This window comes from Ochotona curzoniae, unplaced genomic scaffold, assembly GCF_017591425.1.
Source record: "Ochotona curzoniae isolate NIBS_2020 unplaced genomic scaffold, NIBS_Ocur_1.0 contig_2318, whole genome shotgun sequence".
Classification (NCBI taxonomy): Eukaryota; Metazoa; Chordata; class Mammalia; order Lagomorpha; family Ochotonidae; genus Ochotona; species Ochotona curzoniae.
Genome location: NW_024465419.1, coordinates 8387726 through 8413995, shown reverse-complemented (window position 1 = coordinate 8413995; position 26270 = coordinate 8387726). Strand labels below are relative to the sequence as shown.

General features: G+C 47.0%; 1 protein-coding gene across 1 annotated transcript in view; it reads right to left on the bottom strand.

Moving 5' to 3' along the window:
- Window positions 1-26270, bottom strand: part of PRKDC (protein kinase, DNA-activated, catalytic subunit) — a 139855-nt gene that overhangs the window by 6091 nt on the left and 107494 nt on the right. The window contains exons 64-80 of the mRNA XM_040972592.1: window positions 25465-25603; window positions 23707-23895; window positions 22925-23149; window positions 21543-21651; window positions 20258-20369; window positions 16465-16651; window positions 14743-14917; window positions 13397-13590; window positions 12439-12616; window positions 10761-10921; window positions 7719-7930; window positions 6841-6928; window positions 6603-6746; window positions 3512-3716; window positions 2159-2226; window positions 1464-1684; window positions 1190-1282 (exon numbers count right to left, since the gene is read on the bottom strand). Of these exons, the coding sequence (XP_040828526.1) occupies window positions 1190-1282; window positions 1464-1684; window positions 2159-2226; window positions 3512-3716; window positions 6603-6746; window positions 6841-6928; window positions 7719-7930; window positions 10761-10921; window positions 12439-12616; window positions 13397-13590; window positions 14743-14917; window positions 16465-16651; window positions 20258-20369; window positions 21543-21651; window positions 22925-23149; window positions 23707-23895; window positions 25465-25603 (2700 nt within the window). The remainder of the gene's footprint in view (window positions 1-1189; window positions 1283-1463; window positions 1685-2158; window positions 2227-3511; window positions 3717-6602; window positions 6747-6840; window positions 6929-7718; window positions 7931-10760; window positions 10922-12438; window positions 12617-13396; window positions 13591-14742; window positions 14918-16464; window positions 16652-20257; window positions 20370-21542; window positions 21652-22924; window positions 23150-23706; window positions 23896-25464; window positions 25604-26270) is intronic.

Below are 26270 nucleotides of genomic sequence, written 5' to 3'. Positions count from 1 at the left end.
TTCATCCATACACATACATCACATATTGTTTTCCTTGAAAGCAGGGATAGTAATATCATATAACAAGGATGTTTGAAAAGCTTTTTCCAGTTGGCCATGCCTGTGCAGTTCTGAATTGCCAGGCCCCGCGAGGCAGGCACAGAAGGCATAGGCCCTGTCCAGCCCCAGCACCTCATTGTCAGCTGGCATCTGGTAGACCAGTGGTCACTCTTCCAACTTCCCAAGCTTTCCCAGGAAAGAAACTAAGTCAGGCAAAGCACTCCAAAAATGTCTGCAGCAGAGAGATGGTGGGAAGTGCCCCATTCAGGACCATTACCAGGAATGTGTTTGGCTCCTGTTTCAATGCTTCCCAGAGAGAGAGGGAGGGCGCAGTGGGGGAAATGGGCCTTGCAGTTCCCCTGACCACCTCTTCCCTCTTCGTCTGGCCACCAGAAGCTGCCCAACCACCTCTGGGACACCTCTCATCAGGGGGCCTGAGAAAAACTTTTAAAACTCTCCTGACTTGAAAGTCCACATTTGGTGCTGGCAATGGGATGGGAAGGAAAGGAAAAGACAAGAAAAGCATCCATGGAGCTGGCACCTCACACCCCAACTCCACCCTCACAGGCTCCCACACACGCACTCCTTGCAGAGGCCGTGAGAGCTGAGGCGAGCTCTGGCACACTAATCTTAACACTGAGCTCTTTCCCCTTTTTCACGGCTTCTCTTTTTCATAGCTATACTTTTAAAAACTCTGTTGCAAAGTGCCCACCCCACAACTACTGTTTAGTACCCTGTACTCTGCTTAGGTCATTCACCCAGCCAACAGCAAGGCTAAGGCCAGGCTAGTGGGCATTGAGAGCACCAACTATAGGGCTGGTGCTGTGGCACAGCAAGCTAAGCTTCTGCTTTAGGTTTAAGTCCCAGCTGCTCCACTTCTAATTCAGTCCCCTGCTAATAGCCTGGGAAAGCAGCTGAGGATGGCCCAGGTGCTTAGGTCTTTGCTTCCCACACACAGGACACCTAGAGGAAGGTCCTGGCTCCAGACTGGTCCAGCTGCAGCCTTTATGAGACCTTTGCATCCATGTGGGAGGCCCCAACTGTCAGGGGATGAATACACCTCTGGGAACACAAAGGGAAGGAAAGTGCTCAAGCCCAGGCCACGAAGGAGGGACAGGAACTGGGTGAGGGGCAGTCGGCCTTCACCCACCTGGTGTAAAACTCCCTTTCCTCCCGTGACATATTAGTCATAAGCAGTTCTTTCAGGGTGCAAGTGTTTTCAATCCACTCAATCAATCCCAATCTGAAAAGGAGGATGAAAAGTTTCCACGTAAGCACGAATCCAAACTGTTCTTTCTTCACTAGGAAAAGAGTTCTGCAGAATCAAAGCAAAATGGCTCCTCACCCCCAGGTTTCCCAAGGTTTCTGAGTTCTGCAGGGCACCCTGTCTGTGAGATCCCCCCACCCACAATGCCGGGCAGCACCTGGAGGTCATGGGCACCACGCGGTATGTCCTCAGCTGCAGGCCCCTCTGGCTGCAGGCGGCGTCGCGGGCCAGGATGATGTTCATGACCTCGAAGAGCTGCTCGAGGCGCTGGTCCTGCCGCAGGTCCTCGCCACCCTTCACCAGGAAAGGGTACTCCCTCTCATCGTGGCCACGGATGACGATGCGTTTCGGCTTTCTGATGGAAGCCATGACCTTCACCTTCAAGAGGCAACATGGCAGCTCAGGTGCTGCTGAGACCAGTTCCACTTTCCCATGCCTTCAGTGTCAGGAGGGGTCTCCCTCTGTGGAGAGCCACTGGCAGTGTGGGGGGGGAGGGAGCAGGGAAGCCAGGCCGGCATCTTTGGGCACCGGTAAGTAATTTCTGCCATCTGCTCTGGCCCAAATGCTGTGCCCACAGAATTCTGCTGCCCCATTGTCACACAACTGCTAGTGAAGGGGGACATCGTTCCCAACGTGTACAGGCCAGTCGGCACACCTTCCATGGGAGGCTGACTGCACACACTCCACACATGCTTACTCTTCAGTTTCAGGAGACCCTGATTGAGACTGCAAGTGAAATGCAGTCAAGAATAGAATGAGAGGACTCTGCGCATGCAGCAGTGTGGGAAAGACACACTCACGTCCCTGGTAACTGCGGAACTGCCCGGCCTGCACCAACGGCTGCACACTTACCCGCTCGTCAAACCCCGAGATCCGTGCGTGGTATTCTGGCAGCGGCTTTCCTTGGCCATCATACTGACCTGGAACCAACCACAGCGCGAGCTCAGATACACTGCTCTATTTTAAAACAGTGATGTTCATTTAAAAAAAAAAGAAAGATTTTATTTATTTGAAAGGCAAAGTTATAGACAGAAGGAAGGACAGCTAAAAGAGAGAGATCGTTCATCTGCTAGTTCACTCCTCAGGAGCTGCAAGAGCTAGGGCTGGGCTAGTCTGAAGCCAGCAGCCTGGAACTCCACCCAGGTCTCCCATGCGGTGTCAGGGGTCGAGGCACTTGGGCTATCTTCTGCTGCTTTCACAAGAACATAAGCAAGGAGTGGATTAGAAGTGGAATAGCCAATGGCTTTACCCACAATGTTAGCCCCTGTTAATTTAGCTTTTAGAAGTACTAATCTAAGGGCTAGTGCAACAGTTTAATTGACTAATCCTCCACCTCCAATCGCTGCCACCCCTTACGGGGGCCAGCTCATGCCTTGGCTGCTCCACTTTGATCCAGCTCCATGTTTATGACTCAAGAAAGCAGTAGAGGATGGCTGAAGTCCTTGGACCCCAGTAACCACATGGGAGACCCCGAGGAAGCTGCTGGTTCAACTCCAGCCATTGTGGCCATTTCGGGATAGAACCAGTGGATGGAAGATCTTTCTCTTCTGTGTCTCCTTCTCTCTGCAAATCTGCCTTTCCAATAAAAACAAACAAATCTTAAATCCTATTGTTTCCTGCAATCCTATTGTTTCCCAATTTGACCAATGAATGGAAATACATTGGTAGCGGTGCTAACTGCATGTAAATACTGACAGGGGTGTGGAGTACTCCAGACAGTTGCTATGGATATGAGTGATGATCACCAAAAGTAGAAATGGGCCTCTTGTTTATTCATTCAGCAAGATTACCTGAGGCTGAATTTCAGCATGTTTCAGTTGGTTTCCTATTCTTACAAATTCCAAAGAGAAAAAAAAAATTCATGCACTGAACAAGAACACAAGGTTGCCGCAAGGAAAACCAGGTTGCACAAGAGCCACCTGTAGGGACACACTTTTAAACTCAGTGCACCTGCCCGGCTGCTGACAACGATAGAAGGTGCTTTGACAGCGGCCAGGGTTTACGCACAGAGCCAGGACAGGAGGCAAACATAATATCATCAGACATTTAGTTAAGCATGCTAACTCACAGTAATTATGGATTTTCCTAATGGTAAAGAAAAAAATAATGTGAAGTTTTCAACTCCTTCAAAGGCCGGGGAGCAGCCAGGACCCCACATCGCCACCGCTGAGCGCACAAGGAGTGGCTACCCCGCAGTGGGCTCACCCGGGATCTCCAGCTCAGCCCTCAGGAACTCCGTGCGGAAGTTGCTCATCCAGGGCGAGCATTCCTTCAGGTTCCCGGGCGGCTTCGAGTCCTGTCTCATTCTGGATAGCAGTGGGGTGACCACTTCATCGAAGTCCCTGGGCCTCATGTGAAGCAGCTTGCAGCCTCCTTTCCCGAAGTGTTTGTCGAATTCTTTTCCAAAGGCCTGAAAGGCAGAGTAACCGACTGTCAGCAGGAACGTTCGCTCCGGACCTTGGAGAAGGTTCTAAGCCTAGGAACGTTTATAAGAAACTTGTGTTTTTAGGATTTATAGTTTTGCTTTTCTCGAATAGATCACTACTCCAAACATCGGGCCTTGCCTCTGTTTGCTTCCATGTGCCCTGAGAAAGGTCGTGGTTGGCACTGACTTGTCGTTATAAATTCTAATAAGGGCTTTAAACACTTGGCAAAGAATTTAACCTCTTTGTGTTCATTGTCCAGTTATGGATCCACATTATTATGATGACACGAACAATTAGGAACAGAGCTGAAAACAACAAAATAAAAGGGGTAACTCAATAAAAATTAATAGCTTCTGATTCTTCATGAGAGCTGAAGAGAAGAAAAGTCAAAGACTCTTGCTTTCCTCAGCACATCCTGCCAGCAAGGCTGTGCATCTTACAGCAGGGTGACAGCGGCCCACAGAGATGGTCCTAGCCATTATCACAAGTAGCACTCCAGTTTGGAACGTACTGGCTATTTCTTTGAATTAGTACCTTCTCGGATATATATTTTAATTATAATCCTGATTAAATAAAACATAAAACTCAAAAGTGTTTTTACTAACAAGTAACTTAATGGCTCTTAAGATGTACTCAGTCAATTTTAATAAGAAATGTTTTTATCAAATTTAGAAACAGTCTAACAATATTGACCTGGGAGATACGGAAACATGTAATTTTAAGACAACTCATTACAGACAACTGATACATACATATAAAGATGTCTTCTTTGCTCTGTTAAGTGTGCTAAGAGTAGAGAAACGAGCAAGAGTTGTGGTACAGTGAGTAAGGCCACTGCCTGCGATACCACCATAATATATGGGTACTGGCTGCTGTCTTGGCTGGTCTACTTTTGATCCAGCTCCCTGCTGATGGTCTGTGAAAAGCAGAGGAAGATTGCCCAGAAGGTCTGGACAGGTTTTCCAAGGTACTAGAAACTAAATCCCAACCAATGGCCTACCTGGGAGAGAGGAGAGAGGAGGGAGGCAATTTTGCAATCTAGGTGCCCCATCCCCTGCCCTGAGTCCACGAGGCAGGACGGAGCATGTGCAGTGGTAGCAACTGGGAGGGACCATAGGCCACGCTAACCGGCTTCTAGGATACTGTCTATGGTGTCCAGAGACAACAGGTGCTTTTTCCCGTGTGTGTGTGGGGGGGGGGGGGCGGCTTCTTCCACAGGAGAACATTTTCAAATTGCAGGGCAGGCTTGGCATGGCAGGGCTGGCTACAGAAGTGAGCAGCCTGGCCTCGGTTGCATGAGGAGGACCCGTTTCTACCTTGTGGCTCCCAATCCATATGAGATGAGCCACCTGCTTTTCAGTGCTGGCTACGTGCTAAACGTGAGCTTGGGCAAACCCTAGCCTGCAGGCCATGTCCAGGCTGACGCTTGTGTTTGTGAATAGTTTTGTGAGCTGCCGCCAGGCACACCCACCCAGCCATGCTCTATATGGGGCTGCTCCCACACTGGGGCAGCAGAGGTGAGTTCCAGGGACAGCAATTGGTGTGGCCTGCAGAGCTAAACATCTGTGGTTTTGTGGGAAAAGTGTGTGGAACACCGGTTTAGGGAAAAACAGATATTGAGACACTTCTCCAAACCCAGCGTTCTGTATTCTACAGATTGCACCAACATTAGCATGGTGGTCTGAAGTAAAACTCGCGACTTCATTACATGAGTCTGCACAGGCTCTGTCTTGACCCTTGTACAGCCAATGGCAGTGGCACAGCCATGACGGGGAGCCTCATGGGTATCGTAAAGGGAAGGACAGAATGTCATGGCATTAGCCTCATGTTCATGATGTGTCTCTGGTTACAGCCAGGCCATGGATGGCTCTGGGTGTTCCTGCACTCACATCTTTAACTAAAGCTCTCCCAAGGGGAGAAATGACTCACCAACATCAACCTACCAGATTTACATCATCACTCGTCTAGCAAAAGCTGCCTCATACTAAGTGTTCCGGGTGTGTGTGGAGGCACAGATAACAACAAAGTCCCAGCCTACGAACCTAGTGCAGGAGGCAGAAGGCAGAAGGCAGAAGGCAGAAGGCAGAAGGCAGAAGGCAGAAGGCAGAAGGCAGAGGGATGGTTACAGAGCCAGCTGGCTTCCCGGGGACAAGCTGGTTCCTGGGGACAAGCTGACATGACGTGGGTGAACTCTAAAGCCACTGTACTAAGTGGAAGAAGCCACCTGTTGGATTAGTCGGAATGCAATTCAGTGGTGTCTGAGGTCACAGGAGCCAGGAATGGGAAGCAACTGCTAATGGCTTTAGGGTTTCTGGTCTCTGGTGATGAAAAAATCCTACAGTTGACATACTACTGACAGTTTTAAGGGGAAACTACCACGCTGTATACTTTAAATGGGGGACTTGAGAGATGTGACTTAGATGTTAATGAAGCAGATATTTTAAACAAACCTAAGGAACAAAGTTCTGCTTTGGCACCAATCCTGAGACTTCTTTCCGTCCTTAGACGTCTTAATGTGAATCGATAAAGGCATTTTGCTCACCGTGGCGGGTGGGGGCTGTGGAGGATAACTTGAGTGGTAAAAGCTAAAAGGGCTCCTCTGATCCTCTAATAAATTAAAAATTACGGAGTCACATATAACCTATGGATCTGAGTATGAAGAACAGAAGGTAATTAGACCCCAAACTTCTGCCTACTCATCCACCTGCTACCAGCAAACCAAAAAATATACTATCAACATCCCAGAGAAAGCAGTGGGTCTAAGACACACAACATTTTAAAACCAGAATTGCTAATGAACCACCCAAAATCCGGCCAGACTTCCTGGGGAGGCCGCTGTCCGCGTGGCTGGCCACGGTGTCAGCACATACCTGGATGAACCTCTTTCTGAAGGCCCCCAATCCTGGAGCTCGTGGGTCACCCAGGGCCGCACACAATCTTTGATACATGTTCTCAATGGTCTTTTTATTTACAGTAGGCTTTGCTAGTTCAAGTTTTACATCATCAGTCCAGTCCTATGTGGAAAATAGAGAGAAAAATCAAGGCAGATCGCAGGGTTTAAAGGTTAACCAAGTTCTACGTGCCAAGTACTACAAGCTGTTCTATTACCTTAAAGATTAAATCAGGGTTAGAGAGCTGATCTAAAGCATTAATGAAATCTTGAATCAGTCCTCCTTGATCCAACTTATTTTTAATCCTATTAAACAAACAAAAAGTTAATGGAATCAAAGATCATGCAAACATCAAGGCCTATTTATTGTGTATGTGTCATTTTAAGCATATAAATTATAACACAGTTTATGTATCACCTAATTTAAAATCTATTGTTTAACTATATTAAATAAAATATTTCTATTTTACATGTATTTGCATATTTGATCCAGTTACACAGACAAGTAAAGGAGCACTTAAAAAAGTACTATCCAAGGGCCAGTGGTGGTGTGGCATAGTAAGTGTGCCTCCACCTGCGGCACTGGCATCCCATAACGAGCACCAGTTTGTATCTCCATTGCTCCACTTCTGATCCAGCTTCGTTTTTGTGGCTTGGGAAGGGAGTGGCTCAACTCTTTGGGGCCCTGTAGTTATGTGGGAGACCTGGAAGTAGTGCCTGGCTCAGCTTTGGCCACTGCGGGGAGTGGACCAGCAGACAAAGACCTTTCTCTCTGTAAATCTTTCCAAAGAAAACAAATCAATCTTAAAACTAAATAAAACTATCCCTTCCAGTCAGATCCAAGCAGATTCCAGTTACCAGCAAGGGGCTGGGTGTTTTGCAGATAAGCTTGTAAAATGAAATGTAATTTAAAGATGTTCTCTAAGAAATAGCACACCTGAGAGATGCATTCAGCAAATGGTATTTTTTAGATTTTTAAATTCAAGTATAGCTTAATTAATGCGAACACAAGCATAAGTGTCCACTGGTGTGCTTTCACCATACACATTTTTTATGCCTGGCAGTATTTGATCAAATGATTTTTCGGCAGTATCACCTTGCCACAAACTCTTTATTCCTGTGGCCTGTGGCTGTCTCCGGGAAGCAATAGCTTTCACTGCTCATGGTGAACGGGTAGACGATGGCCTGTGGATAGTGACGGACAATCTCTTCGACGGTGTGCTGGACGGCTATGGCCTCCTCTTTGTCCAGCAAGGCCACCAGGTGACTGGTCCAGCCAATGAACTGCCAGCAAGGAATGGAGGACATCTAGAACACAGAGAGCCATGGCTTACCAGAACAGTTGGCACTGGCAGTAGCATCACTACATGGATAAAGTTAAAAAAAAATTAAAAGCACACAATAAATAAAAACCCTTTGTTCCACAGTCCTCTTCTGCTGAAATATCCACTGGAGTTAACAGTCCTCTAGACATTTTCCTAAGTCTGTGTAGACATGGCCATTGTTGGTAAGAATAAAACCCACATCACACAGTGTCGCAGGCTGTTCTTCATTTATCCCAGTCCTTTTAACAGCTGCTCTGCAACAAACATGTAGGTTTGTTTTTTTTGTTTGTTTCTTTTGTTGTTATTACAGATAATGCTACCTTGGACATCTCTATACACAATTTGTTTTTTTTTTTTTTAAAGATTTATTTTATTTACTTGAAGGGCTGAGTGACTGCAAGAAAAGAGACAGAAAGGAGACATCCACTGGTTCACTCCCTTATTGGCCACAATGGCCAGGGCTATGCTAGGCCAAAGCCAGGAGCTTCTTCTGGGCTTCCCACCTGACTGGCAGGGGCCTAAGCACATTGACCATTTTCTGCTGCATGCTCAAGGTCATTAGCAGGGAGCACATAGCAAGTAGAGCAGCTGGGATTTCAATTGCTGTGTCAATATGGGAATGTTTTGTTACTAGTAGCAGCTTAACTGGCTGTACCACAATACTGGCCCCCACAGTGTCTTTCTATAGTTGTGATATACACTTAAGGCATAAATTCTAGGCCCAGCACAGTAGCCTAGTGGCTAAAGTCCTCACTTTGCACACACTGGGATCCCATACAGATGCCAGTTCTAATTCCAGCAGCCCTGCTTCCCATCTATCTCCCTGCTTGAGGCCTGGGAAAGCAGTTGAGGATGGCCCAAAGCCTTGGCACCCTGCACCCGCATGGGAGACCTAAAAAGCTCCTGGCTCCTGGCTTCAGATTGGCTCAGCTATGGCCATTGAGGACACTTGGGGAGTGAATCAATGGACAGAAGATCTTCCTCTCTGTTTCCGCTCTATATATCTGACTTTCCAATATTTCCAATAAAAAAATAAAATAAATCTTTTTTTTAAGCATAAATTCTGAAAAGTAGAGAAAGGCACGTGACCTAGTGGTCGGGAACTAGCATCCCAAAGTGCCTGCGTCAACACGCAGCTCTGCTTCCAATTTCACTTTCCCACTGTTGCTGGGAGGCAGCGGGTGGCGGTTCAAGTGCTTGAGCCACATGAGGGACCCTGGCTGAGTTCCTGGCTCTTGGTTTCAGCATGGGCAGCCTTGGCTGTTAAGGCCCATCGGAAAGTAAACCAGTGGACGGAAGACCCGTCTGTTTGCCTTTTACACAAATTTAATCTCTTTTTTAATTTTCAGAAGCAAAATTACTATAAACAATAACTACAATGCACACAATTTTATAATCCCTCCTAACACTTCTTTTTCAATTTTCAAAATGACTAGTGTAACTACTTTCCAAAATCCTTAACAAGATTAGGCATCATAAATTTTTGAAAAAATTCCCAGAAGTAAAGATGTCTAATGTAAGTCTTCACGTTTCATTATCAGTTTGCTGGAACATTCTGTGTTCATTTGCTGTATGCACTTTACTCATCCACGCACTTCAACTGTTTGCAATTGGCCTACTGTGACTGGAGACAGAGAAGTCAGCTCTACCTCTCACAGCTGCTACACTCTCTCCTGAGTTACAGCATTCTTTTTTCCTTCTGTGCAAAAGTGCTAACTTAGTGTCCTTATGGCTTCTGGTTTTTGTCTCTTTCCTTCAAGCCCCTTTTTAGAAATGTGTTCATGTTTGCCTCCAATGCTTTAAGCAGTTATTTAGTCAGGCTGTTGGCATAAGGAGTAACCTGGGGCTGGCTTCCCAACAGCATCTGTGAGCTGAGGGCAGAGAACAGGTGGGGTGGAGAGGTGGGGGTCCATCCACACTGCCCACAGCGAGGCAGACATGAGGGTCTGGGCATGCCGTCATGAGGGCCTCCTGGGGGCCCAGATGACACTGACGATGGACGTCAGACACAAGGCTGATGCTCCCTTTATTTTCATCACAAATTCAAAATGCTGTTTTGACTGTGTACAAGTAAAATATGATTTGAGGAAAACTAAAATCAGTTATGACAATCTTTTGTTCCCTTATCCCAAAGAAAAACACATCCATGAGGTTACACTTCTGAATTTGCTTCAATCTGAATTACTTAGAAACCATGTCATTTCTTACTGATAACACCACCTTCAGAATCCACGAGAAGGTGAAGGGTACAGTTCAGATCCCCTCAGTCTTGCTGAACTCCCAGACTGGCCCCACAGCTCCTTGAATATCTGTGATCTTCAGGAGACTGCAGGCGGCACAGCATCACTGCCCTCAGGCAGTGCCCACAGGTCAAGAGCTTACCCGCTGCAGCAGCCAGCTGGTCCCACTCCACCCCACACAAGCCCTTTCTCCTCGCATGCCCCAGCCTCAGTTGCTGCTTCAGGCACAATGCCTAGCAGGAGTGGGGAGGTGAGCTTCTTCCTTCTCCCTGGCCACTAGCCAATGTTGCAGACCACGACAAGGTAGCTGCACTGACTCCCCCAGGACTCCACACCGCCCCTTGAGCAAGTCTGTGTGTTTGCTCAGAGACGGTAATTCACCAACTCTCAGAGCAAAATGGGTCAATGAGAACACTCCTTCATGCTAACGTGAAAACGCCTGTGTTCTCAGACCTATCAGAACGCAACATGAGTTGGGAAAAGGTATAATGCAGACACTGTGCACATGAACCCATCTGGATGGAAGAGCTTATTACGTAAGGTCCTAGCTGCTTGCTAGAATAAGATACCAACCTCTTTCATCATGAGGCTCAGGGTCTCTTCCGGATACTGCTCTATGAGCTGCAGTAACCTAGGGAACTTCAGTCTGGCCTCCGTGGAATTTAATTTTAAAGCTTTTAACATTTTCTCCACCACAATTGCTGGATACATCTGCAGTTCTACAGAATCAACAGCTACAAAGGAAAGCAGAGAATAAAGCAACAGTCAGTATATCCACTTTAACCACAAACTCAAAGAATAACTGCCTTTTCTCTTTGGCTTCAATTTTGTAGAATGTCATTGCTCTCTTCTTAGCTGCCACTTGAGGTTGACAAATAGCAGTTCCACTTCTGGATTCTTTTCTCCAGTCTGAACTTTCTGAGAGCCCTCGCTTAGCATAAGGCACTGTTCGCATTCTGGCGTGGCAATTGCAGGGATACTTCCTGGTTCCTGACTTAACATTCCAGGAGTAACAGATGAAGTACATGAGCCAGTATCACCAACAGGGCAGGAAACACCACAGAGGAGATTACACAAATCTAAACATAGGAAACAGCTAGACTTCACCTAAGCACAGCTGGAACTACAGGGAAATGTCATTGCCTCTGAAGAAGACACCAGCTGTTTCTCAAAATATTTGGTTTTGGGGGAGGTGCTATGTATGGCACATAGGGTTAGGCTGCCACTGAATACCAGCTCCAGTCCTGGCTTCTCCACTTTGGATCCAGCTCCTTGTCAGTATGCCTGGGAAATAGTACATGACAGCCCAAGTATTTGAGTCTTAGGAGATCTGGATGGTGCTCCTGGCATCATCCAACTCTGCTGTAGCCATTCAGGGAGTGAAGCAGAGGATGAAAGAGCTACTGCTCTGAGCTTTTTGCTTCCTCTTTCCCTGCCACTCTGCCTTTTAAATGAATACATCTTTAAGCATACGGTCATTTAAAAACAAATAGGAGGGGCCAGCATTATGGCACAGTGGGTACAGCCATTGCTTGTGGAAGTTGCCATCCTAGAGTGCCAGTACAAATCCCAGCTACCCTGATTCCAAAGCTGCTCATCTTCTAATCCACCTGGCTGCCATATGCCTAGGAAAGCCACAAATAATGTTCCAAGGAGGTGAGACCCTGGCACCTCTGCGGGAAACAAGGATGGAGTTTCTGGCTCTTGGCTTTATTCTGGCCCTGCCCTAGTTGGTGTAGACAACTGGGGAGTGTACCAGAGGATGGAAGATCTCTCTCTCTCTTTCTTTCAATATTTATTTTTATTGGAAAGTCAGATATAGAGAGAGGAGGAGAGACAGAGAGGAAGACCTTCCGTCCGGTGATTTACTCCCCAAGTGGCTGCAACGGCCGGAGCTGTGCCAATCCGAAGCCAGGAGCCAGGTGTTTCATCTAGGTCTCCCATGCGGGTGCATGGTCCCAAAACTTTGGACGTTCCTTGACTACTTTCCCAGGCCACAAGCAGGAAGCTGGATGGGAAGCAGGGCTGCTGGGATTAGAACTGGCACCCACATGAGAACCTGGTGCATGCGAGGCGGGAACTTGAGCCATTAGGCCACCGTGCCTGTCTCTTACCTCTATTCTTCCTGCCTTTCAAATAACTAAACCTTTAGGAATGAAAAAACAAATAGAAAGCGAAAACCATCCACACAACTCTTCAGACTGTGTTGACGTCACAGAACACTAACTTGTCTCTTTCTTCTGTGATTCACCCGCTGCATTATCTTCCACCTTGCGGAGCTGCTGGTCACAGAAATCCACTAGGGTCATGTAGGCATCGACCACCCTGGTGGTGGGCCCAGGTCCCCCTGAAGGCTGAGACCCCTCCTCGGCAGCATGCACAGCACTGGAGAGGTGGTGGAAGGCTTTTTGGTATAAACCCGCAATCACCTGAAATTCAGAGACCCCCAAGAAGCCCATGAGTGAGACCGCAGCTCACCCAAAGGCCTCTGCTTTCCACATGTGATTGTCAAGAGTGTTCAGGACTCATGACTAAGAAGGGATCAGCAGCCTCACGGTGCACTGAAGGCAAGTTAGCTGGAAAAGGAGAGGGAATTAAGCCACCTCCATGACTGTGCGTTCCAGGTGAAGAGGACCAAGCCGAGCATGAACCCACAGTTCACAAGCCTCATAGAGCTGAGCCCAGCCAGCAGGGCCACACGGCTCTGCCCTGGGCTGTAGAAAGAAACAGAAAGTGGTGCCTTTCCACAGTTCCCTGGACCCAATCGGCACCACAGAGGGAGAAGACGAGGCCAGCCCACTGACGAGCAGGGGCTTGCTCACTGATGAAAGACCAAAACAGCCTGACAAAAGCCAAGTAGAGCAGGGGCAGAACGAAACAGGAGAGGCTGCTGGGGGCCCCAAGCCAGTGGGATATTCCAATGGCATCTGTTGGGGAAACTGCATTGACAAAGGTCATGGGAGAACTGTTCACATAAATCTCATGCACATTTCTCATTCCTCACATTTACAAAAAAAAGTATCCTTCAAACAAACAGGGAACATGTGGAATCTGTCACATATCCATATCAGAAGCCTGGCTGTGTGCAACTGCATTTTAGGAGCCAATAGCGATACTTCATTACTCTCCAGCAGCCCGGGAGCTTGCAGCATCAAACACTCGCAACAAGCACGCAGGTGGGCAGCGGCCACCCTGCCAGCACTCATTACCGGCTCCACATCTCCTGAACTGGAGCCGGAGAGCTCCAGAATCCTTCTGGCCTTGCTCTCCTCGATGTCAGCAAGGCAGTCCGGCTCGCCACTGAGCGTGTTCGCCATGATTCTGAACGTTGTGCCCAGAAGGATGTTCTGATCGCAGCAAGCCCAGGGATTCTTGCTTAAGTAGTTCGATATGTTGTGCTCATCTGTGCCTGGATTTAAAGAGGAAAAACAAACCCACATGACTTGATTCTGAAGTAAACCAGTAATGGCATTAATAAAAGAAACTCACCATCTACAAAACTGATTTCCCGCTGAGATATTGCTTAAAATATATTTTGGAGGTCTGATGGACTGGCTTCACATTCTGATCGGGGAGTTTCTTACTCTTGCTAAGACATGAACAGGGTTCTTTGCCATATCAGGCAACAGAGGCTAAGTGATCAAAACTCAGAATGAGTTTTTATATTGTGTCAACTCTGCATTTCGCCAATGCCCCCAATTCTGTCATGCAAAGGACAGAAAATGGCTCTTGACAATGCATTTGTGTCTACATTAATAACCAGGGGAGGATTTCCAAATGTGGCTTACAGATGACAAGGCCACTGGCACTGCTGTATTGAAAGCTTGGGCTCTCACATGCAGGACAAGGGGCCTCATTAGCTTAGCCACACTGCCTTGGGCCAGGGTCACTGCTTTTTGTCTGGTTCGCAAGGCTGCTACAAAATAGAAACAGACTCAATGCCCAGCACAATTACTTAAGGCATTTTTCAGATGGCTTTCATCTGGTGGAAAGACTGCTCTTGCCCTTGATACTGTGCCAGTGACATTGGCCCTAGAGGACAATACTAGCCTCTGGAAGTGTCCACTCTTGGTGCTGCCAGGTACTCCAGGATTCCAGCACAACCCAGGCCTGAGTAAGTTCGTTTCACCCCTGGATCCTAAAGGCTACATTATTACAGAGAAGAACATTACTATAGAAAAGGCTTTCATATTGAATCTTTTATGTCTGAGGTGCATTGCTCTTAGAGTATTTAAACTGTTAGGCCCATAATTTCATTAAGTATTAAAGAGAAAAAAACCTTTTAATTTCCATTTTAGTTTTTAGATAGCCTCTTATTTCCATTTTAGTTCTCAGATAAAAAGTGCTGAAGACCCTGCTCAACAGCACTCTCCAAGGAGCCTGGCTCTCAGCCTTCACCTCCAGTTGCATTGGCCTCACTCTCTCCGGCACAACCGGCTTCATCTACCCAAGGTACCAGAGAAGGGTAGCAGCAAAATGTCACACGGGAGGAGGGCAGCTGCATGGGGGTGGCAGGGAAGGGCAGCGGACACGCAGGGCACAGAGCAGCCCGTACCCAGCAGCGACACGGTCTTGAGCACGGAGAGGATCCGCTCGGCCGGGCTCTGCGCACGGCTCCGCCAGTGGCTCAGCCGGCAGTAGCTCTGCACCCACGGCACCAGGCGCTCGGCACTCCCTTTGGACTCTCGGTGCAGCTCCTTCAGTATTTTCATGGCAAGTGAGAAGTTGTTCTATGGGAACCAGAAAAAAAAAAAAGCAGAGTGACAAGGGGCAGGTGGGCAGAAATGAAGCTGGTTCACATCAAGTCCTCTGATGACAGTTTCCTGTGCCTCCCATGGCACACCTGCGACAGCAACCTCTTCCCTTAGCTCTGGGGCTCACCAGTCTCACTTCATTTCATTTTACAACTTTTCCAGGAAGAGAACATTGACAACATTGGCCAAACACCGCTAGTGTTGTATTCCAAAACATTCTGTCACAACCGAGGAGCTCCTCAGCCCGACAGTCTCTCTCCGGTGTCGGTGGAGCACACTGCTCCTCCGGCGCCCTCCCAGCCCCAGCTACGCCACACCCAAGGGCACACATCGCTGCCCACATTGCTTCCGTCCCTGCACTTTCTTGCTTGGTCATACAATGGCACCTAGCCATTGAGACCCAGCTGAACTTCCGCCTGGGCTGCACCCAGGAGCGCACGTGCCCAAGGTCAGTCCTGGATCTCCATTCACAGCTCCCACACCGCCTCCTCCCCCAAGGTGGCTTTTTCCCCTCCTGCATCCGCAGGGCCTCCCTCCCATGCAGCTGTCTTCTGCTTTTCACAAAGGTGGTAACTGTCCAGGGGCTACATTTTGCTCCACACAGGACCTGTAGCCCCTGATGAAGTGCTGGGCCACGCATAAGAGGTGAAACTCAATTCTGAAATCACTAACTCTGACGAGCTCTGAGGAGAATGCGGCAGGTCAAGTGAGTGCCAAGGAAGGACTTCTGTAAGTTTGACATATTCCTTTCACCTCTGCCGCCAGTATTCCTGGCAGTGACACTAATTAGCTGCTGTTTATATATTCTGTTGAAACATCCAGAAGAAAGTTAACATTCTATCAGGAAAATTTTTAGCTTTTTCAGTGATTTTCACATGATTTATCAGTAATTTTCTTTATTCGGAATGACATTTTTTACTTTGCAACAATACTCAAGAGGCCCATTAAATGAGCAGGTTCCTTGATAGGTACACATGTGAGCTCATATATTAAAATACTTTACAAGTAACTTCTAAGCAAGGCATGCTCTCTGACATGAGAGAGTTCTATAAATTGAGCTTCAAAATAACTTGAAACTTACTGGCAAGCATTTATTTTGTTAAATAAAATGCAACCTGATGTTCAGCTCATTTGCTTTTTCAATAACAAACACTGAAATGATTAACAGGCACATTATAACTTTTAGACACTTTCTGAATAATTTCAAGCATTTCTTCAGGTTTACTTTGTTACAAAGAGAAAGAAAGATGCTAACCTTCAGATTCTTTTTAAGCTATAGGCTTCAAAGGAAAGCTAAGTTAAGGGGGGAAAGAGCTACCTGAGGATGTCCCAGAAATGCCCACCTGCTGCCACGCACAGCTACCTGAGCATGCCCCAGGGACGCCCACCTGCTGCCATGCACAGCTACCTGAGGATGTCCCAGGGACGCCCACCTGCTGCCATGCACAGCTACCTGAGGATGTCCCAGGGACGCCCACCTGCTGCCATGCACAGCTACCTGAGCATGTGCCAGGGACACCCACCTGCTGCCGTGCACTCTCCACCATGTGCATCTTCATGGAGAACCTACAGCTCTGGATCAGTGAACGAATGTCCTCCTGCTCGCTCACGTCCCCGCTGACCCTAGGGTCCTGGTCTTCATCCATGCTCATGCTGTGATTGTCGGCGAGGGAGGGCAGCTTTTCCTCCATCTTACTGAGAAAGAAGCACCTACACAGGCGAGGATGAGGGAGGCTGCCATCAGAGGTGTGCGAGGGCAGCTTGTCCCAGCAGGGAGCTGCGGACAGCCCCTCAGCAAGCGAGTCATGAAACTCATTCTCACTCCGGAACAGGAAAGCACACAGTCAGTAACCTGACTCTTCAAAGATCACCAAGGCCACTTCAACAGAACTTTCTGCCTATGCCTTAAAGCCTCCAACTCTGCAAAAGGAAGCATTTAAGCTTGCAGTTTTCTCTGTCAGTGATGGAGGATCATAACGTGTGTTGGCAGAAGCCATTTTTCTTTTATGTATCTCCCAGCCTGAGGTCTGACATCCACAGGAGAAAAACTTAACTCAGTGAAGTTATAAATAAGCACTGAGAATTATGAAAGACATATCTAGGTTGGTGTAAGATTATTACTGTTTGTATTATAATTTATTTTGCATATGTGACCTTGCTTAAGTGCCTTTATAAGTTCACTGATGTAAGGCAAACAACTGTAACAAATAAAGTGTATCCTTAATTAATAATCAAGCAACTTTCTGTTGTTCATCTAAGAACTAATTTCTGATTTCTTAGAAACCTCATGGCCAGGTAAAACTGTGCCTCATCATTCTCTTTCTTGCCCTTTTGTTGTTCCCAAGATACAAGCCTCTCTGGTTCTCCGCGCCTCCCTCACTTGCCAGACTGCTCTCGGCTACTCCTCCGCACCATGCCCCACGTCACCTACAAAAACGACCTTCCAGTGGCTGACCCATCTAAATGTAAGAACTAAAACAACCCATTTCCAAGAAGAAAACAAAATAACTTTGGAAGAGTCTGGAATATCAGTTTGAACAGGCGCTCACTGGCCAAACAAAGACCATTTGAAGATAAAATAGCGATAGTAATAGGTTATATCTCAATAATTAAAACTGGAATCTGTGACGCTATATTGCTTAGTTTTTAAAAGCAGATCAACAGGTGAGGGAGAGAGGAGGGCTCCTCCTTAAGAAAGACTGATAAATGGGCAATGGGTGGTGGGGGCAGGCACTGCCACTACCTTTGTTAACACTGGAGGAGCGGAGAGTCAACCATAGGTGAAAAACAGAGGGGCAGGCAGACCTCCAAACACCTCTTGTATTAGTTTCTCCTTGGTTGCAAAAGGAAAAACAACAACAATAAAACAAACAAAAACCCTGGCTTTAATACCTGAAAGATTAGACAACATTTTAACTAAGTGAGCAAAATCACTGTCACCAGTAAAACACAGACAATGGACACCATATATGCCACATGTGATATGACAGCTTAAGAGTACAACTCAGGGCCCGGCGGTGTGGCCTGGCAGCTAAAGTCCTCGCCTTGAACGCGCTGGGATCCCATATGGGCGCTGGTTCTAATCCTGGCAGCTCCACTTCCCATCCAGCTCCCTGCTTGTAGCCTGGGAAAGCAGCCGAGGATGGCCCAAAGCCTTGGGATCCTGCACCCATGTGAGAGACCTGGAGGAAGTTCCTGGCTCCTGGCTTCGGATTGGCACAGTACCAGCTGTTGTGGTCACTTGGGGAGTGAACCATCGGACTGAAGATCTTCTTCTCTGTCTCTCCGCCTCTCTGTATATCTGACTTTCCAATAAAAATAAATAAATAAATCTTTTTTTAAAAAACGCCTACTCAGAAAAGGAGTAGCTGGCTAAGTGAGGCTGGGCTACCCAGATCTGAGGAAACACCACAAGCATAAATGCTATAAAAGATTAAAAAAAAAAAAAGGCAGGGGGAGGGGTGGAGAGAAGGAACGGGTTCAGCTTAAGGGAGATTAACTGAACTAAATGCAATCCATGATTGAGGACTGGATTTGGTCCTGTAGATGGAGAAAATGCTACAAAGTTCTTTATTTCAGCTGGACTACAAGTGAAAAATGAAAACACCGGGGCAGGCCTGTGACCCAGTGATCCATACACCACTTGGGGTGCTCCTGTGCCACAGGGGAGTGCCTGGGTTTGAATCCTACCCCTGCTTCTGCTTCCAGCGCCTGCTGCTCTGCGCCCTGGGAAGCAGCAGGACACGCCTCCAGGACTTCATGTGACTCGCACGGAGACCTGGACTGAGTGCCCGGCTCCAGGCTTTGGCCCGGCTCAACACAGCAGCTTTTGTGGGTCTTTGGGGAATGAACCAGCAGATGGGAGATCTGTCTATCTATTTACCTCTCAAATAAATAAGATTTAAAAATATGTAAGCACCAAAAAACAAGCAGGAAAAATGAAAAAAGCTGAAAAAACAACAACAAAATATATATACACATACGCATACACAGATGCAGCAAAGCTGATTACTCTTATTCAGGAAATGTACACTGCGATCCAGACAGGTGGAGAGACATGATGTGTGCAATTATGCTCAAATAATTCAGGAAGTAGATAATCTGTGTACCTGAGAGGGAAGGAGAAAATGAAAACCCCAAAAGGCAGGCCCAGTGCGATAGCGTAGTGGTTAAAGTCCTCGCCTTGCATGTGTCGGGATCCCATATGGTTGCTGGTTCTAATCCCAACTGTTCCATTTCCCATCTAGCTCCCTGCCTGTGGCCAGGGAAAGCAGTAGAAGACAGCCTGGGCCTTGGGACCCTGCACCTGCATGGGAGACCAGGAAGAAGCTCCTAGCTCCTGGCTTCAGATCGGCTCAGCTTCAGCCGTTGTGGCTGCTTGGGGAGTGAATCATCAGATGGAAGATCTTCCTCTTTGTCTCTCCTCCTATCTGCCTTTCCAATAAAAATAAATAAAATCTTAAAAAAAAAAAAAAGAAAGAAAAGAAAAGAAAAGAAAAAGAAAACCCCAAAAGGCAAAAAAAAAAAAAAGTGGATGCTTAGCTTCTGCCACCCGGATCCTGCAGTGACGAGCCAGGGTAGGTAAGATGAAGGCATGAGAGTGAGCACAACCTGGGGAGGGAGGGTAATCTACAGTCACTTAGTGAAGGGTGAAGGGAGCAGGGGTGTCACAACAGGCTTAATCAGGAGTCACTCCACAGAGTTGTCATTTGCTGTAGTGAGAGCAGATGCCTATCACCCCTGGTGTCCCCACCTATGCTCCCTGCCAGAGCTTGTTAGCCAGCCAGTGGCACCACACGCCCTCTGAGTGGGCGGGCAGCAACTCCCCCCCAGGGGACAGGACGCACAGTTGCTTTGCTAGGACAAAACTCGGTCAACTGGCTTGGTAAGAGAGAGAACTATATTGGAGTCAAACACCAGCCATCTTTTCCTTAATAATTGTAAGCATCTATTTTATTTTAGAATGGGATAGAAAGAAACAGATCTTCTATCTGCTAATTCATTCCCCAAATTCCCACAACAGTTGAGGGCTGCACCAGGTTGAAGCCAGGAGCCACAATTCAATACAGATCTCCCTAATGAGCCAGCACCTGCTGCCTCCCAGGGAGGCATTAGAAGGAAGTCAGAATTGAGAACAGAGCCAGGATTTGAACCCAGGCATTCCAATGTGGGATATGGGTGTCTCAACAGGTGGCTTAACCACTCCGCCAAACACCCACCCCAGACACCAGTTTTGTAAGCCATAGTTTGTGAGAAAAATCATTCTCACAATTTTCAAAATGGATCCACTTATAATTCAAAAAGACCACATTTTACCGATTTGTGATGATATCATCCCAGATGTTCATTGGGTCCATTTTGGCATCTGGATATCTGTTTGTCCAGGTTTTCAGAAGTCTCCTAAGGGGAACTTGAGAGGAGAAATTACCTAAAAGCAACATTAAAGCATGATCAGCAGGAAGACCAATTGTCAGAGTGGGGTCATAGTTAATGAATAGGAAACAAAAATTTCTTGTCTAAACACACACAAAAATCCTTACTTTCATAAGAGCAGCAAGGAAATTGCCCCACCAATCCTGTATTCTGACCTTGCACCCCCCACTGTTTAAGGATGTGATGACATGGTCATGGTCAGGCAATTCTTCTTGCCTTTACTCTGGGTCCACAATCCCTTGTGTGCAGTTTCAAATGTAACAAGCACTGGAAACCGAATAGGGCTTCGTGAGGGCTGCAGCAGTTTCTTGATGTCAACATCAGGTCTGATCAGGTACAGGGCTACTTGGGAGTCTTTGTGTAGAGAAACCCAACCAGTGACTCAATAACTGCACTTCGCTATGTAATGCTGCCCAGCCCTGGCGAGGGGGAGAGGGAGGGCAGAGGAAGAGGGAGTGAGAGTGCCTGAATGACCAGACTGGTTGAACCAAGAGCTTTATCTGGGTCTCCCACGTGGCAGGCCTGGGCCTCCCCAGGTTTCCCAGGTGCATTAGCAAAGACTTGGTTTGGAAGCAGAGTAGCAGGAACTTCAACCAGCACTCATATGGGATGCCAGTACTGCAGGTGGGAGCTGAACCTGCTGTACCTGTATCAGTTCCCCAGAACCGAAACACGTTAACTAAGATGCACCTGTTCCATCAGAACTCTGCGTGGCCTCCCATGAGCACCAGGTTAAAACTTATTTGTGAGCATTCGTAAAGGTTCTGCACCCACAGTCACTGTCCTGTCCTAAGGCTGGGCTGCCTGACACCCAGGCACAGCTGCCACTGCAGCTTTCTGCTCTTTACCTGGTAGGGCTCTATGAGTCTCTCCCTCTGACACATTGCTTGAGACCACCTGCCCTCATCCTGGGGCACCCGTGCCATATGGTCACCACACCACTGTGGCTAAAGCCAGCAACAATGTTTCTTTCAGCTTTGCTTCCCCAGGGCCTAACCTAGCACCCAGCCATGTCAAACACTTTATTACAATGGTCTTGAAATGTCTATCTGTGGAGTAAGTTCAAAGCCATGTCCAACCCATACATTAAGAAGCATGCACTTTCACTAAGCAAACAAACAAAAACAAAAACAAAAACAAGCAAAAACCAACAGGTTAAGCTAATTACCTTGTTTACTCATAAAGCCAATGAATTCCTGAATTTCGGTTAAAGCCTGGACAGACTGTAATTTAGCGAGCCTGCTTCTGTGTAACAGCACATCAATACTGGAATAAGTCTAGAAAAAAAAAATCAGTGAGTATTGCTGTAAATCAAATTATTACCTGAAATCTAGACATGGGTCTCTAAAACACAAAATACAAGAAATGCCCTGGAAATGTGTCTCAGAATGGTTAGGTCACATAAATAATAAATGACTCATTTTTAAAAAATAATTGATGTTTTGAAAGGCCGATTGACAAAAAGAAGGGGAGAGAGAAATGAATAGGAAAGGAGATCTTCCATCTGCTGGCTCAACTCCCAAATGGCACTAACAGCTAAGGCTGGGTCAGGCAGAAGCCAGGAGCCAGGAATTCTGTCCTGATCTCCCACAGAGATGGCATGAGCCCAGGTGTTTGGACTAGGCATGTCAGCAGGAACAGGCAATACTTTCACCAGCACTGCAATAGTGGATGCGGCTGTCATAAGTGACACCGTAATTTTCTGTAAAGGGATTTTTAAAAAGATTTATTATTTGAGGGCCCGGCGCAGTGGCCTAGTGGCTAAGTCCTCGCCTTGAATGTACCCGGGACCCCATATGGGCGCCGGTTCTAATCCTGGCCACCCCGCTTCCCATTTAACTCCCTGCTTGTGGCCTGGGAAAGCAGTCAAGGATGGCCCAAAACTTGGAACTCTGCACCTGTGTGGGAAACCTGGAGGAAGTTCCTGGCTCCTAGCTTCAGATTGGCACAGCACTGGTCATTGTTGTCACTTGGAGAGTGAATCATCGGACTGAAGATCTTCCTCTCTGTCTCTCCTCCTCTCTGTATATCTGACTTTACAACAAAAATAAACAAATCTTTAAAAAAAGATTTATTATTTGAAAGGTAGAGTTAGGAGGGAAGTGAGGGAAAGAATGCAGATGTGTGCAAGGGAGGGGAAGAAGGGGGTGAGAGAGAGAGAAAGAGAAAAAGAGATAGAGAAATTTTCCATCTGCTGGTTTATTTCCCAAATGGTCCCAATAGCTGGGGCTCAGCCAGGATGAAGCTCAGGGCTTAATGCAGGTCTCCCCTGAATGGTGTGCCACTTGGACCATCTTCTGCTACTTTCCCAGGTGCACCAGAAGTAGAGCAGCTGGGATTCAATCTAGTATATCCTGGCTCCCAAACAAACAATTTAAGGCAGAAAGGGAAAAAATACTCAAGAAAGACATTTAAGATGAAGACCATGAAAGCACAGAGAGGAGGAGGAAATGGGCAGCAGGAAAGAGCTTGGCTTGTTGATTTTGTCTGTGAGTTGGCTTCTAAAATGATCACAAACTTTTTAGGTTTTAGATAGACTTGCTTGCTTGCCTGCATGAAGATCCGGATGCCATTTTCGATGTGGTACTTGGCTCTGTCCATGTCGTCCTGCAGCAGGTACAGCAGACTCAGTTCCTGGCTGTACTGAAGCTCCAGCAGCACCTTCCGCATGTCCTGCTGCATCGCCTCGTCCACGAACGTCAGCAGGGACTGCTCAGCCTCTCCCTGCAGCAGCAGCTTCAGCTTGCTGCGGACCATGGAAGGCAGGTACGTCTCCTGAGAAACACAGGGAGCCCTGGCTGACACGTGTTTGATTTTTTTTTTTAAACATGCTCTCTGGACTGATTTTATGGATCAAGGCATAAGGCCGAAACTCACACCTCAAACTACAGCTTCTAAAATAAGTTCAACTGTAATAGCTGGCTTGACCACCACAAAATATACAGGAACATGTTCAACAGAAAATGGGCTCTGCTGTCGGCTGGGTGTTGTTCTCACAGTGAGGAGGCGCAGGCACCCTGGTGGCATGTGAGGGCTGCACACCACCTGCAGCACTGACATGCAGTGTGGTCCAAGAGTTGCACGAAATAGTCTTCCATGTCATCACATCCGGGAAGCCGGTGTTTGCTTTAAAATATACCTCACTCATTTTGAAAGGGTTAACTCCAAGTGGCTAGAGTCACAATACCATGGAGCCTGTAGGGGAGTCAGGCCATAAACACTCTAATACTTTACAACTACCACCCGTTTGGGGAAAAGTTTTAAAATTGAGTACAGAATATCTGACTTGTCTAAAATTTTCATTTCAGTGACTTAAAGCGAGCCCTCCCCACCTGATAAAACGGCTCACTCCACATCTTGCTGAGATCCGGAGGGCTCCCACTGTCCACACTGACCGTGGAGCAGTACTCAAGGGATTTCCACTCAGAGAGCTGGTTATAGCAGTCAAGGGATGCAAGTTCCCAGAAGTCCTTCTCAGTTTCCGTGGGCTCACCGTCTGCCCACTCCTGTTTGTTGAGAGCCTGGCAGAGAAACATCATCAAGAATATTTAGCAAACTTGGAGAGAAGACCAAAGAACATAGGTTAAAAAAAAAAAAAAGGAGGCAAGATGACGTGCACACTCTGGATCTTATTTTAAGATTTCGGGCAAGGTATGAGAAAAGGGAGATTACCTGGAACACTAGGTAGAAAGAAAAACGGAATCCTAAAAAGATCAAGGCATACTAAAACCCTAAGCAAGAGGAAGCCATTTGTTTTTCTGAGAAACTTACCAATGGAGCAAATCATTAAGACTGAACATGTCCAATGCATCCTAATTTGATTTAAGTCAATGGTGTGAGTTATTTACAACTCAACAAGTTCTGAGAATGGAAACTAGAATTCAGGACATCTGTGGAAAACTGCAGGAGGGCTGTGAAAACCAGGGCTGCTTCTCAAGGCCACAGAGCCTGCGGCTCGGCAGCTGCACCGAGGCAGACACTGGCCACGCAAACCCAAAGGGCAGGAGACCGAGCCGACATGCATCTTCCCAAGCTCCTCCATACCTCGCTAGAAATGTTTTACTGACAGCAGGGAAGCAAACTACTCAAAAACAAACTATACAGTAACGACAGATGTGGAAAAAAACATTACACAGTTCTATATAGTGCTTGGTAACATGTGAAATGGTTTTTCTTCTATTCAACAATTTCGTTTCCATTTATTTTTTTAAAAATTGATTTGAGATAGAACTGTCAACCTTCAGTTCACTCCCTAAATGCTCACAAAAGCAGGGTCTGGGGCAGACCACTTTTGGGAATTCAATCCAGGTCTCTCAGAGGTGTGACAGGAACCCAGTTACTCCCAGGTGTGGACTAACGGGGCTGCAGCTGGTGTTACACTTAAGCACTTGATAAGGACACAGTGAACACCTTGTGTCCTAACTGCTAAGGCTAACCCCCTCCTCTATTCAATGGTTTTCTTAAAAACAGTAAGAGATACAGTAATTACTTCACATCTGCTCATTATGAAACATTTGGCTATTATTAACCTCGGGGTAAATTCCAAGAGCTTTGATTTGGATGCTGTTTGTCCTCCCACAGGTCTGTGTGCTGGAAACTTAGTTCCTAGTCTGGTGGTGTGGAAGGCCGAGGGACCTAGTAGGGCTGCTTAAGTTAACCGGAGGCCCTCAAAATGCATGAAGGTAGCCCTCCGGCATGTAGGTGAGTTCTCCCCAAGAGACCCCTAAAAAAATCCCGAGCTTGGTCCTCCTGGGCCTCTCCACTTCCTGCCCAGCCCTGAGATAACTTTCTCTCATGCCCCACCTCTGCTATCAGCCCTGAGGTGACACTCTGCAGACAGGTGGGAACTGGACCTCAAAGGGCCCCATCCATGCTGTGTTTTAGACTTTCACCTTCTGAAACTGTGAGCCAAATCAACCTGTGTTTTTGTCATAAGCAGACTGCCCAAGGCGTTTCACCACGGAGACAGTAAGGGGCTAATGCACTAACGAATAAGGTGAAAGCAGCAGGAAGTTTCAAAGCATAAAACTAACTTTTTTATCTTCATGCAGAGAAAAAGGAAATGGGTGAACGACCCGCATGAACTTTACCTCATTGTAGTGCTTGGCAGCTTCAGAATAATCGCTCCTGGCTTCTGCTAATAAAGCTTCCTGGGTGACCGGCTTTGTCCCTATTTCACTGCTGAAAATACCACGCAGGACGTCGTATTCGCCAATGGATCTATACAGCCTACGAAGCAAGCCAAAACAAAGACCACATCAACTGACTCTCCCGAGTTTAAAAGTTACTTAGCTAACGAAATGGTCAACTAGACTGCTGCACATCATATTAACTAAGGGTTGTAGCAGACAGAAAAATATTCAAATGTGCTTTCAGGTTCACTACATATATATACACATATACATATATATGCAATTTCCATAAATAAGCAGGTTTAGTAATAGATGCAGTTCTTGTCACCCTGAAACTGCAGGACAAATGTTACATTGCAGAAAGTGAGGCAGGCGGGCAGGCAGGCAGGCAGGGGTGAGGGCAGATGGGCAGTAGACAGTACTCAGAGCCCAGATGTCCAGGAAAGAAGAGATTAGGCACTTTCCATTAACTCAGGAAAGGGATTACCCTATGTGCCCCATATGGGTCCTTGAGTTATATCCGCTTTAACAAGATCAAAGTGATGACTGTAGCATAGCAACAAAATGCTGGCCTGTGCTTGCTATACTATCTCCAAGGAATGCAGAAATCATCACATACAAAAGTATAAGGAATTACACAAGATTAGAAAAAATGTTTACAATGTGAATCCTTAAGATCTGCATGGCCTACTTATCCAGCAAACACATATTTTATGGGTTTCTGATTCCCTGAAAATGCAAGGTGTGTGCTGTCTCCAGTAGAG